General features: G+C 41.4%; 2 protein-coding genes across 2 annotated transcripts in view; one reads left to right on the top strand and one right to left on the bottom strand.

Moving 5' to 3' along the window:
• LOC144888467 (uncharacterized) overlaps window positions 1-14,839 on the top strand; it is a 790,732-nt gene that overhangs the window by 192,643 nt on the left and 583,250 nt on the right. The gene's annotated exons all lie outside the window — the stretch shown is intronic.
• Window positions 8,862-14,839, bottom strand: part of LOC137437540 (protein WWC2) — a gene marked incomplete in the record, with an annotated part of 166,311 nt that continues 160,333 nt past the window's right edge. The window contains 3 exon segments of the mRNA XM_068131946.2: window positions 8,862-9,833; window positions 12,795-12,922; window positions 13,139-13,372. Of these exon segments, the coding sequence (XP_067988047.2) occupies window positions 9,767-9,833; window positions 12,795-12,922; window positions 13,139-13,372 (429 nt within the window).

Below are 14,839 nucleotides of genomic sequence, written 5' to 3'. Positions count from 1 at the left end.
TCATACTGTATATCTGATCTATGACCCGATGTGAGTGAATAATTACATTTGACGTTCATAACCCATGACAAAAAACGATTCGACATAATAGGGGTCATTGATGATATGGGTATATGGAACATAATCTTCAGTGTGCAGAGGTATGATCGAGGGACGCTGCGTCGCTCTTCGCGCCTGCTTTGTTTGTGTGCTTATAGAGGTCCATTGTGTTCAAGTTACCTGGGACCAACTTATTTACACATATGTTGGAGAAAACCTTACCGGGGTTTTTCAGGCATTTCGTTCAAAATAACAGCAAAACTGTGTTTGTTGGTTGTTCACAATGAGACTACCAATGAATAGTGGTGTGGTGCTAATTGCTATATTTTTTTTTTTCAGAATATATATTATTTCAGAATTTACATTTTTACTTCTCTGGCTTGCAATTACCACTGCCCTATTGGAGATGTAATTGCACCTGTGGGATGATCCACTCTTCACCTCTCTCGGACAATGCAGGAAACAAGTTTCTACCTCTTCTTTAGTATTTAAATTTGTCAGGAAAAAAAAATTGAATAAAAAATCATTAAAAACAGTTTTAATAGCAGATTTAGTTTTAATCTTTAAAATATTGCAAAGGGTATAATGTCGTTTGGCGAGAAATCCTTTTCCTTTGCTGCACCTCTGCTCTGGAATGACTTGCCTTCCTCTGTTCGACATTGTTACGGTCCGCGGATTAGATGTTATTTTACCGAGCGGAGGTATAACCGCGGCCGAACAGTTCTTCCCCGATTCACCCGATTTACCCAAACGTTGGCCGTATCGCGCCACAGCTACTCAATCTGGAAAACTCTAAAGCGACCGAATGCAAAGAGGAAGAAGACGTACAGAAGAGTAACTGGGTTTATTATTATTTACACACATAAGCAAAAAGAAAGCAGTCACGTTTATTTACAGGGGACATGAGACGCAGGTGACACAGTGCAAATTACTAGCTTATACTGACTTAGTTTACTACCCAGGACAGAACAAACAAAACAAACTCACGTAGGCAAAATGGGGAACTTGCAGGCAGGAATGGCTGGAAAGGAAGAGCAGGTGGGATCACAGGGCACAGCGAGCGGGTCCACTCCGGGCGGGAAACGGGGGGCCGGCGGCTCCTTGTATCCCGCTTTACAGCGCACACCGTCAGGGCTTCACGCGGCTGGTTGAAACGGGGCTGCACTCCTCTGCTGTATCTCTCGTGTAGCTTGCTTCGTAAAAGCTCCTCGGCTTTCTCTTGGACCCTTCCTTTTCGTGTACCTCTCCACGCAGCTCAGCTCAGCCTTTCTCTCACTTTAGTCTAGGGCGATTAGTAATTTCGTGTTTTTTGTTTGTTAAAATTGATTTAGCAATGGATTCTGCTTCAGAATATTATAGAGATGTAAAAAAAATAGGGTTCCATTTTTTCTTTTACGTCTAATAGGTAGTAATTCGAAGAAATCCAAGATGGCCGCCATAAAATTTGGAAAATACACTTTTGTGCATATCTTTGTATCTAGATATCATATAAACATGAATAATATGTCCTTTTATATGTTTTCAGACCCAAGGAAGCCATATCTGCCATTGTTTTTACAGAAAAATGCAAGGAAATTAAAATAGTGGGCAATATACCAGCCAAAATGGAGACGGCCGTCGTGAAATCGGATCGTATAATTTCCCAATTAGAATCGATTCAATAAACAATCTTCACTGATAACATTTATTTTGAATACACACACACGCACACGCACACACACACACACACACACACACACGCACACACATACACACACACCTAAACATAAACGATGAATGAACATAAACGATCACATAAACGAATGCCTCATTCATCCTCATCCATATCTATCACACGCGGTTCATTGATGTTTGCTTTGTTGTTACAACTGTAACCCACACACCCACAAACTTCAGTACAAGGAATATTGTTATTGCGACAGCTACATCTTCCCATACACCCTTTCTTGCACCCACAGTTCACGAGATTCATTATTGCTTCTGGGGCTGGAGGATTCAGGCATCGACTTGGGGCATAAACCCCATCATCCGAAAGTAACTGCCAACCATACTCGACAGGTGATGGAAGGGACGGATGGCTTTCTGCTGCCTTTCTCCATATCATTGCGATATAATGTGCTCGCTGAACGTGTAACTTTAGCGAACCAGTGGTAGGTGGAAGACTCTCTCCCTCAGCAGCACGGTTGGAGAATAAGAACCAGCGAAGCTCGTTTACTTTCGTGTGAACTTTAGACTTGTACAGCAGACAGACGAAGCGTTCCAGCTGGGAACACACTTCTGGTGACGGATCAGTTTGTCCCAAAGACTCCAGAGCCTCCCATATCTTGTTGTCACATGTCATGAAGACCTTAAAGCACCAGTCCTTGCTCCTGCCAGCGAACCTTCCAGACATGTCACTTCCCGTGAATGCGTGGAATCCAAGTATTGCAGACGCACGTTTCTCTCCTAGCATGCCATGAATAGGTTGGACTGCAATGCTCCTCCTCAACTTTCCCTTCCCAGTGAGAAACCTCGTAGCAGGTGGTAGATCGTGAAATCTCTGAATCAGTAGGAGGAAGATATCGGTATCTGGCGAATCAATGATAACTTCTGCATCTTTGTCGACTGTGAGAGCATGCAGAATTAAGAGTGTATCGGCCTCTTCTTGGCTGTGCGTGAGTAGACTGTCTGGAACTTCAGTGTTGCCCGTGGTCTTAGTTCCTGATGTCACCATGAACTTCTTCAACTTGTTTGGATGAGCCTTGCTGTAAGATAGACACTTCACAGCCAAGTACTCTGTAAGCTCTGCCTTGGTCTTCACATTGGAAAGGAAATCTTTGAGTGAAATCTTCTGGATCAATGTACTATCCCTGACGTGATAGTATGTTGATTTCCCCTTTGTCCTCTTTAGGCGCATTTTGTCTTTCAGTGAGTTATCGATGTATCGGTCGAATACCAACCTCACGTCATCATAATGCACGGCAATATTTTCGAGGCGTTCAATGAACGATTGAGCAAAGTCACTGCATGTAATCATTTGTTCTGTTTTGGAGATCCCGTTAACAAGAGCCATGCCATCAATGATTATCACTCTATGGCGAGAAGTAGTCTCGTTTTCATTGATCACTCCTGATCTTGTGGTTGTGTCTGGGTTTTGGCTGATCTGAGAGGGTTCCTGCAAATTTTGGCTTGAGATTTCATAGTCAGTTGATGGGTCATTAGTTTCTTCCCCAGCGTGTGCTGCTGCATCATTCAAAGCGGCAATTCCCGCGTCTTGATGCTCATTGATTTCTGTCGAAATAGGTTCTCCTGGTGGATCATGTACATCCTGCTCTTCAGGCTCAGCCAGATGCTCAAGTTGACGAAGGATTTTTGCCTTGTCGTATGCCAACAAGAGGGATCCATCAGATGCAAATAAAGAACGTGGAACGATGCCAAATTCATAGGTGCCAATACATTCTTTCAGGTCGAGCTCTGGTCGGCTCCGTGAGATAACGATGAACCTCTGCAACAATCCTCGCTCTTCTTTGACTTTGATCAGCTTGTCGCCCGATCTCACTTCTGTTGTGGCATTCGAACTCTTGAATGTTCGAAGTTTTCTTTTCGTCATTTTGTCCCACACAGAAAGTTTTCCCTCAGCTAAACGATCTGTGGCAAATTGCTGGAACATCTGTTGTCCGATCTCGTCGCGCTCTAAGATGTCGCTGGACACTTTTTCATTCATGACTTCTTTGGTGAGCAGGTTGTAGACCTCGTCTACTTCCTCTTCCATAAATGGATCGCCATGTTCACGGAACACCCTAGAAAGCTTGGAGGCATGGCTCATCACCCGGGAAAGCTTTCCCCCCGTGATTTCGTGGTGTTGTTTTCTGCTCTGGTTTTCACCAAGACCATATCCCTCCGCAAACTCGTGCAGTGACTTTGACAGCTCAGGTGCAATGAGGAAGAACTTGTCAAGCGCCTTCTCATTTTGAGTTATCCCTACGATTCCTCCAATCACCTTCAGTGTACGGTTTTCTTGCTCAATGCCATGGTCTGGGGCTATTGATGTGAAGCCTGCCAATCCTTTTGTCACACAGAAGTTCCCTTTCATGAATTCCCTCCACAGTTCTGGGTGCTGCTTTTCAGTCTCCTGCATTGTTGAAATGTAGAGAGGGAGCAACCGAGCATAGTTTAGATGATCGTGAGCGAAGAAGTACTTCGTGAGAGACTCGATGCTCTCCATATGCAGCAGCAGATCACGTTGTCTTGTACTTCTAATGAACAGAAGGATAGTCTCAAACTGTTTCATGTAGTTCAGGATGAAGCGCTGTATCTTGTTTGTGCTGACCTCAAATTGTTCCAGTTTTTTGGTCATATCTCTGGACTCCATCATGGCCAATGTTTTTTTGAGAATGTCGCATAGATTCTTCTCTGGCTCCATGCTCCCGCTGATGTCTCTCTGATATGCCTCTCCCAGACGAACAGATGACTCGTTCAGATAGGCCCTTTCTTCAGGTTCCATTGCCAGGAATCTCTGGAAGTACAGGTTGTACAAAGCGATCAGTGTTACCATGTGTGCCTCCAGAGCTCGATACAAGTGCCTCCCATTTAGTATTTGGCTCACTGTGGTTGGCGAGAAAAGTCCAGCCTCGACCCATGCCTGATCAATTCCACTCCCTTCCACGTATTTTCCTAATGCAGCTAAGGCCCAAAACACAACATGTAGCTCACCAGGTCGGAAGAGGAATTGCTTCCTGATGTCCTCGCGTTCCACCCACAGCTTCATCGCCAGGTCGTATAGCTGCAAATCGAGAGTCATGACTGTGATTGCCTCACTCCCCATAACACGAGTTGTGATGTTGTGAGCTCTCATCAGACCCGTGTACAGTGTATCATAGTCTGTAGGAGGCGACCTTATCAACGGAGGAACGAGAGCAACATTGGTCTTCTCACTGGACGAAGATAGCAAGGAATTGAAGGCTCCCCACGTCCCCGGAGCTGTGAGTTTGACGTCAACTTCTCCTTCTTCCTCGAAGTTCAGGCATCCAATCATCCAGGTCATATCGGTTTTCTTGTTCTTGTCTGTCTCGGGTTTTGATGTGAGCAGCTTGCAGTCGCTCTTTCTCTTCTCGGGTGCTGGCTTCTTGCAGGTCAACGTTTTACAGCCAACTGCATCATGTATCGTTTGAGCTTTTGATGACCGGTCAAGTTCAATTGGTGGTATCATGGGTGATTTCTCCGGTGATACAGGCTGGTAGATCGCAATTGCTGTACCATGAAGGGTATTCATCCCGCAAGGAGTTGACTCTAGAAAATCGATGTTGTCCATGGCAAACCAGACGAACGTGTCCTGAACCAACCATGGTGGTAGACAGATGCCTCCGGTGGACTCCATTTGCTTCAGTACGGAGTTGGCAATGCTGGTCTCAATCTCCATGACCTTTTTGTAGGAGATGGCGAGGTCCAGATGTGCAAGTTTCTCTACAAGCGCCTTGGATCGTGTGTTTTTGTGTATGTCGAGAGCTAAGCCCACACTCAATGGAGTTTCAAATCGTTGTTTGAATGATCCATCCTCGCTTCTTGGTTCGTACGATACCTGTCGGTCAGATTTATAAGCACCGACAAAGTGCTGCGCCAACAATGATGCACTCACACCAATGGAGTCCTCCCTGTTGCTATTTCCTACTTTCCTTGTTCCCATGACTGCATGCTTGCAGAAGATGTTGAGCATCGGGGGTGGCTTGTAATCAGCAAAGGTTCCATTAAATTTCCATGCTGGGGAAGATGCGATGTCTTTCCTCAATATTTTCGCAGCTCGCAAAAGTACTTTAAAATCGTCTTTGATGCTGTCTGCTGTAATTGTGCTTGATATCATGTGGTCTTTGAGCTTTGTGGAAAGAATCTGCTCTGGCTTTGTTTTGTTTGAGGGCCGGCTGAAATGAACATCGGCAATGTTGTCTAGGATCAATTGTTTCAGGTATGGCTTATAACTATGGTTGTCTGAGACCGGAAAGTCGTGCTCCTTAAGTAAATTGACATAGGTTACATGAATTTCATTCATATTCAGCACAGCATTTTCAGTAGTATCATTCAACGCAGTTTCAACAATTTCAATGAGTTCAAGGTCTGATAACACCTGACCAAAGTTAACATTGGTTGTTTCTGTTTGTTTTTCCGTCTTAACTATAGCACGTTTGGCCTTAACTACACATGGTAAATGATATTTCATGTCCTCAGCCATTGCTTGCAATGGGTCAGGCGAACTTATGACACTGTTCAGTCTCACTTTCAGATTGTCATTACTTGTTTCTTGGCCAATGTTTCTGATCTGGAGTCCCATGTTCTTTGTTGACACATTGTGTAGTTCACTTCCTCTGTCTTCCTGGCATATGACACATCTGAGCGCGTCAAATGTCTGTTCTCGGGAACACCTTCTGGATGTTGATGTGCTTTCCCCTAGATCACTAGAACTTGGTCGTCCTCTCTTTTTCAGTCGGATTTCTGCGGCACTGCCTGATGTTGTTCCTTTCTCAAACCTAGCCTTTGCTCGATCAATGTGCATCTTATTGGTAACATCTTTGTAACAAGCTTTATGGTAGCGGAGACCTTTTGCGAGCAATTCTTCAGCAGAGGAATATTGCAAACGTCTATTCAATGATGCAAACTTTGTTTCACCATACGTGTACTGTTCCTCAGCACCTGCCATCAGTTTCTCGACAGAGGAGAGTTTTGGTTTCGTTACAAAGGTTGTATAGTCTGTTTGCCCTATGGCCATTTGGCATACAAAACAAAGTCCGAAATCTACTGACTTCTCAATCTTCCTGGGTGGTGAGTCACTCATCTTGAAGGTAGGTGTAATTTTCTAGACACTCTTGAACTGTCGTCGGTCCTGCAAAGATAGATACTACTATTCAGATTCACATTTCGTCAACACAGTCAAAACCAGACCTTAACTAGATGGTGGAAACTTAATTAACCGATTTCATGCCGGCCGACCCCACTTTGGCTGGTATATGTCCACTATTTTATTTTCCTTGCATTTTTCTGTAAAAACAATGGCAGAAATGGCTTCCTTGGGTCTGAAAACATATAAAAGGACATATTATTCATGTTTATATGATATCTAGATACAAAGATATGCACAAAAGTGTATTTTCCAAATTTTATGGCGGCCATCTTGGATTTCTTCGAATTACTACCTATTAGACGTAAAAGAAAAAATGGAACCCTATTTTTTTTACATCTCTATAATATTCTGAAGCAGAATCCATTGCTAAATCAATTTTAACAAACAAAAAACACAAACAATATTGTTATGACATATGGGCCTGCACTACTTCTCTCCAGCCCATCTCTTGGGGGACACCCCCACGGCGGGTTATATAGGCCCCGCCCCTCAACTTTTGCGAACCTCCCCCAAACGCTCTTCCTCCGCCCTCTCAAACCAAACCCCTCGTGCTCGGTTGGTTGTTCGGGGCTGGCTCACTCCTCCCCTCTATGACGAGGTGGAGACACGCCCTTCTTTCCCAACCCTGCCTCGTGGCCAATGGTGGTTGAAGAAAACCGCCCAAAATGCAGTTGGCCATTGAAATGAAATGAAAGGGGATCTACTCTTATTTCACTTGGTGCAATGGAGTATTTAAATTAATGGGAGACACAGCCTTACCCTAAGACACATAATAAGATATAAGCTACTGAACAAGGGTTTTATCGTGTCCTGCAATGTGGTGTTTATGGAATAACTACCGAGACGCCCTTTGACCTTCACACTACGGAGGTATTTACAAGGAATCATTACATTTTACAGAGGGTGATATTTACAACAATTTACTATACAATACAACACAATAAAAAAAACACAATCCTCATATCCGCAACAGTTTTAATCTTAAAATGTAGTTTTAATCCTTTTAAATGTAATCCTTTAACCTTTAAATCTTTATCCTTTAATCTTTAACTTTAAATCTTTAATCTTTAATCTTTAAATGTAATCTTTAACCTTTAACCTTTAAAAGAGACAACCTTTAAATCCTTTAAATGTAATCCTTAAAATGTAAAATGTAGTTTTAAATGTAGTTTTAATCTTAAAAATATTGCAAAGGGTATAATGTCGTTTGGCGAGAAATCCTTTTCCTTTGCTGCACCTCTGCTCTGGAATGACTTGCCTTCCTCTGTTCGACATGTTGACTCTCTTCCTGCCTTTAAAACCTCCCTCAAAACCTATCTGTTTCACAAGTCTTTCAAAGTCTAGGTCCTGTTTTGCCTTTGGTTTGAGGTGGGACAGAGATCGAGAGTATGTCTGTGTACATGTGTGGGGGAGTGAGGGGAGGAGGAGGGGGAATACACATCTGTGGGTTTTGAATGGGGAGGGAGAGGAATAGGGCAAGAGTGAAGGTGTGTCTGTGTGTGTGTGTATGTTTGTGTGTGTGTGTGTGTGGTGTGTGTGCATTCGCATGATAATGTAAAGCGCCATGAGGGTAGTTTACTCTGCTTGATGGGGCTATATAAGACTCCTTTATTATTATTATTATAATGTTTTTGCAAAAGAACATTTTTTTTTTCTTAAAAAAAAGAACATCCTTTGGGGTCAGATCCATAATTAGGGGTCATGAATTGATTGGAAGCTTTGTGGAGCTTTCAGAGCTTTCAGATAAGCTCCAGCCAGGTTGCCCCGACATTACTGTGTAATGAAGGCTACCTTTTAAGGGTTAATATCGGTAATGATATAAAGGTTGGCCACGTTCAACCGAACTATTATCCTGAAAGGTAATTATGGATATGACAGATTTTGTTTTTTACATTTTCAAAGCATCAAAGTATCTTTGCAATGTTAAACAAAAAATTGATGGTTCTCGAACACATTAAAAACACAGCCTTTAATAATAAAATAACAGACTGAACAGAACCCCTTTATTGTGCATTCATAAACAAAAGCGGACCTGAAGAGAATTTACAATTTAAAGAGCATCCAAAATTTTAATGTTCTTTACCCCTTTAAAATGAATACTGAAACATTGGGTGCAGTGGTTTACAGCACAAATCAAAGTTCAAGGCTGCTTCCTATTTACCAGCATTTATTAATTTTCTTATCTGCATCAAACTATCAATGCCATCAAATGATCAATCATGTGTAAAGTAATACCATCCTTGCATTTCATTTATTTGGCTTTATGCCTTGCCTTTACAAAGTGAGACCTCCCCATCCTCCATCCCCTCCGAAACCCCAAAATACAGAAAAATTGAAAGTTGTGGCTATATTAGGGGTTGTACATGGTAGAATCCAGTCATCTCACCGCGAATTAAGGTACTTCACTAGTTGGCCAGCATCGAGACCTAGTGCGTGCCACATCTGGCTGGCAATTGTGAACCCATAAACGGTAATACCCTAGTTTGAAACAACAACAACAACAACAACATCTCTGTCTCTCTGTCTCTCTGTCTCTCTGCATTCCTGGCAATCATAGAAAGGAAAAATTAAAACTTCAACCAAATGTAAACTGACGAGTAATTTCTCATCAATTTGGAGCTGCTGCTGTTGTGTCCATCTTGTATATGTACCTTCAGCCCTTTGTCATAAAATATTTCGAGGTTATAAAAAATGCCAAAGTTTTCATGGCTATGGAAACATTTCTCACGAAAGAAACTTCTTCAGGATTCCTGTCGGTTTCCATGCCAAAGTGCTATACAAGATGTTCTGTCTCCTTGTAGAATGCTGAACATAATCTTGTGTTGCTAATATGTGAAGCAAATAAGTCAGAAGATCAGATCATACGTCATCAACCGGAAGAGGAGGGACGTTTATCTTTGCTCGAGTGAAGAATTCCATCTTCGCCCTGAAATGGATGAAAGGTCAAAATATTACTTGCTATAGTGCTTGAGAAAAATAAACTTTAAGTTAGGAAGAAATTTGTAAATTACAAACAGTAAATTATAAGTGGTATCAGTAAAAGAAAAATACAGTAACATCTCTGGTTACGCTCGCCAGAGGAGAGCATATTGCATTTCGGTCCGTTTGTCTGACTGTTTGCACATGATGTGCTAAAGTAGGCCACAAACGCCACCTAGTGGTAGTCAGTAGTGCACGTTACCTTTTTTTCAACCGAGTACGTCAATAAAGTATGGACAATTATAATGTGAGTACGTCTATAAAGTATGTCCAATTATAATGTGAGCATCTATAAAGTATGTACAATTATAATGTGAGTACGTCTATAAAGTATGTACAATTAGAATGTGAGTACATCTATAAAGTATGTACAATTAGAATGTGAGTACGTCTATACAGTATGTACAATTAGAATGTGAGTGCGTCTATAAGGTATGTCAATTGGAATGTGAGTGCGTCTATACAGTATGTACAATTATAATGTGAGTACGTCTATACAGTATGTACAATTATAATGTGAGTACGTCTATAAAGAATGTACATGAAAGTATGTACAATTAGAATGTGAGTACGTCTATAAAGTATGTACAATTATAATGTGAGTACGTCTATAAAGTATGTACAATTAGAATGTGAGTACGTCTATACAGTATGTACAATTAGAATGTGAGTGCGTCTATAAAGTATGTACAATTAGAATGTGAGTACATCTATAAAGTATGTACAATTAGAATGTGAGTGCGTCTATAAAGTATGTACAATTAGAATGTGAGTACGTCTATACAGTATGTACAATTAGAATGTGAGTGCGTCTATACAGTATGTACAATTAGAATGTGAGTGCGTCTATAAAGTATGTCAATTGGAATGTGAGTACGTCTATAAAGTATGTACAATTAGAATGTGAGTGCGTCTATACAGTATGTACAATTAGAATGTGAGTGCGTCTATACAGTATGTACAATTAGAATGTGAGTGCGTCTATAAAGTATGTACAATTAGAATGTGTGAGTACATCTATAAAGTATGTACAATTAGAATGTGAGTGCGTCTATAAAGTATGTACAATTAGAATGTGAGGACGTCTATACAGTATGTACAATTAGAATGTGAGTGCGTCTATAAAGTATGTACAATTAGAATGTGAGTACATCTATAAAGTATGTACAATTAGAATGTGAGTGCGTCTATAAAGTATGTACAATTAGAATGTGAGTACGTCTATACAGTATGTACAATTAGAATGTGAGTGCGTCTATACAGTATGTACAATTAGAATGTGAGTGCGTCTATAAAGTATGTACAATTAGAATGTGAGTACATCTATAAAGTATGTACAATTAGAATGTGAGTGCGTCTATACAGTATGTACAATTAAAATGTGAGTACGTCTGTAAAGTATGTATAATTAGAATGTGAGTACGTCTATAAAGTATGTACAATTAGAATGTGAGTACGTCTATAAAGTATGTACAATTAGAATGTGAGTACGTCTATAAAGTATGTATAATTAGAATGTGAGTACGTCTATAAAGTATGTATAATTAGAATGTGAGTACGTCTATAAAGTATGTATAATTAGAATGTGAGTACGTCTGTAAAGTATGTATAATTAGAATGTGAGTACGTCTATGAAGTATGTATAATTAGAATGTGAGTACATCTATAAAGTATGTACAATTAGAATGTGAGTAGTCTATAAAGTATGTATTAATTAGAATGTGAGTACGTCTGTAAAGTATGTATAATTAGAATGTGAGTACATCTATGAAGTATGTATAATTAGAATGTAAGTACGTCTGTAAAGTATGTATAATTAGAATGTGAGTACGTCTATGAAGTATGTACAATTAGAATGTGAGTATGTCTGTAAAGTATGTATAATTAGAATGTGAGTACGTCTGTAAGGTATGTATAATTAGAATGTGAGTACGTCTTTGAAGTATGTACAATTAGAATGTGAGTACGTCTGTAAAGTATGTATAATTAGAATGTGAGTACGTCAATGAAGTATGTTCAATTAGAATGTGAGTACGTCTGTAAAGTATGTATAATTAGAATGTGAGTACATCTATAAAGTATGGATAAATAGAATGTGAGTACGTCTGTAAAGTATGTACAATTAGAATGTGAGTACGTCTGTAAAGTATGTACAATTAGAATGTGAGTACGTCTGTAAAGTATGTATAATTAGAATGTGAGTACGTCTGTAAAGTATGTACAATTAGAATGTGAGTACGTCGATAAAGTATGTACAATTAGAATGTGAGTACGTCTATAAAGTATGTACACCAGTGCACGTTACAGCAATCTTCCAGAAGTCAATATTGTTGAGTTGTTACTGGTAAAGTTGACGTTAAATTAGACTGTTTAATAAAATGGACTGGTCTTAGCATGGTGGTGGTTCTTATGCAGCCTGTAGCAACTTGACTGCATCATTTTCTGCAAGTGTGGCTGTGCCGCTGATGCAGTGCCTCCTATTACCAGTAAGATGGTACTCATATTGCCGACCTTGGAAGGATGACAGGCCCAGTCAACTCCCCTGGTGTTAATTCAATGGCATGTTAGGGGCTCAAACTCAGGATCCTAAGATCTCAAGCCAGCCACCCTAACAGTTAAAGCCAACACCAGACTTCCTTCGAGTCATACATTTCTTATGTAATTTTCAAATTGTTCAGAGAAACCGGAAGGCAGGGAATGTTAATGAGATGGGAAAAGTTTTTGGAAATATCAGATGACGTGAAACAAAATGAAAAATGGTAGAGGTTAACAGAAACACAAAATTTCAGAACACTGGAAAATAGAAAAGAAACCAAACTTTCACCTTTATCATTCCCTGCTGGGAGGATGCAAAAAGGATTTGTAGCTGTAAAGACAAGTTTTTCTAGTTTCCTTATTATGGACATACCTAAAGAATTGAACCTGTGGAGGAACCTTTTGGCTCTGTCCTCGCAGCCGAAAGATCTCTTTTGAAGCTTTTTTCATCATCCTCTCAACCCTCTGCTCTTCCAATTGTTCTTCTGATGTCCATTCAGCCTATAGGAAATGAGATTGGATACAAACGTGATATTGTGGGAGTTAACAGTGCACCTTTTCAAACTCCATAACTGCATTCAATTTATGCAAGAGAAAGTAAAGAATATTTTAATAAAGGCTTAATCCACTCTGCAAAGTACGTTCTGTGGTTAAGATAGATGTTAAATAAACCTTTGTTATTTTCAATACAAAGTTACAAAACTACAGCTGTTTCACCTGTTTCTTAGCTTTTTCAAGCAAGTGCTGGAATCGCACGTCCTCTCGGATCCAAGTAGGAAGGTGTGTACTATCTCTTTCTCTTGCATATTCAAGACGTGACTGCAGCTCACGCAATGATCGGAGCTCATCGTTGAGTCTTTCTTCAACAGCCTTGGAAGCCTGCAAGTCTAACTCCAAATCTAAAGAGGTGCGCGTTGACCGACCTGCTTTCATTGATGCTTGCAACATGGGCTATGCAAAGAAACAAAAGTTGCATGTAAAAATGTTAAAATCCACATTGATTGTGCAATGGGTGCATACTAAGGTGAAGGTGGAATGAATGGATGCAGGCAGTGGTGAGGAAGGGATGGAGATGGGTAGGAATTAGGCCATGGAGATGGTTTAGATAGGGGATGAAATTATTAAATACTAGAAAAGGTACCCAGCGTTCCAGGGAAACGTGGTTGCTTCACTGACGGAATATTAAGAGAAGGGAAGGATGGAGAGAGGAGGGGGAGGGTAGAGAGAGAGGGAGGAGGGGGAGGGTAGAGAGAGAGAGAGGAGGGGGAGGGTAGAGAGAGAGAGGAGGGGGAGGGTAGAGAGAGAGAGAGAGGAGGGGGAGGGTAGAGAGAGAGAGACAGAGGAGGGGGAGGGTAGAGAGAGAGAGAGAGAGGAGGGGGAGGGTAGAGAGAGAGAGATGGGGAGGGTAGAGAGAGAGGAGGGGGAGGGTAGAAAGAGAGGAGGGGGAGGGTAGAGAGAGAGAGGAGGGGGAGGGTAGAGAGAGAGAGAGGAGGGGGAGGGTAGAGAGAGAGAGGAGGGGGAGGGTAGAGAGAGAGAGGAGGGGGAGGGTAGAGAGAGAGGAGGGGGAGGGTAGAGAGAGAGAGAGGAGGGGGAGGGTAGAGAGAGAGAGAGGAGGGGGAGGGTAGAGAGAGAGGAGGGGGAGGGTAGAGAGAGAGAGGAGGGGGAGGGTAGAGAGAGAGAGGAGGGGGAGGGTAGAGAGAGAGAGAGGAGGGGGAGGGTAGAGAGAGAGAGAGAGGAGGGGGAGGGTAGAGAGAGAGAGAGAGAGAGGAGGGGGAGGGTAGAGAGAGAGAGAGAGGAGGGGGAGGGTAGAGAGAGAGAGAGAGAGGAGGGGGAGGGTAGAGAGAGAGAGAGAGGAGGGGGAGGGTAGAGAGAGGAGGGAGAGGGTAGTGGGAGAGAGAGGGGGAAGGGGAGACGAGGCCTATACGAAGAGCACGAGGAACTTTTAAGCATTGCACCATGTAAATTCACTCAACGAGGTAAGTCAATCAAAAGTGAACGGATTTTCACACAGTTTGGTATCACAGAGTCTTTATCTGTCTTAGCGACTACCAGAAATGAAAACAGAGATTGAATCTGAGTTAAAATGAGGGTGTGGGGCCATTCGAAGCAAAAACCAAGTTTTCACCAAGGGAAATCCTCAACATGAGGTCCGATTCGACGTTTTTGTTTTTCTTGGTAAATTTTTATCGGTACATCAACTCATAGCTATATTAATAAAATGAAAGTAGATCGCACAAAAATGTGAAACAATGCGATCCCGTGTAATAAAAAAAAGGTCAAACAAAAAGGAGCGTCATCTACTGTATTGCCATGGCTTGCAAAAGCAGCCTGTGTAGTGGTGCACGCCCGTTAATTATCTTCAAAAAAAGTGTTTATAATTACTTAAACATCCAGTTTTCATTCAAACACTCCCTTGGA

The sequence above is a fragment of the Myxine glutinosa genome, chromosome 12, assembly GCF_964187855.1.
Source record: "Myxine glutinosa chromosome 12, kmMyxGlut1.1, whole genome shotgun sequence".
In the NCBI taxonomy this organism is placed as follows: Eukaryota; Metazoa; Chordata; class Myxini; order Myxiniformes; family Myxinidae; genus Myxine; species Myxine glutinosa.
This window is presented reverse-complemented; position numbering and strand designations above follow the sequence as displayed.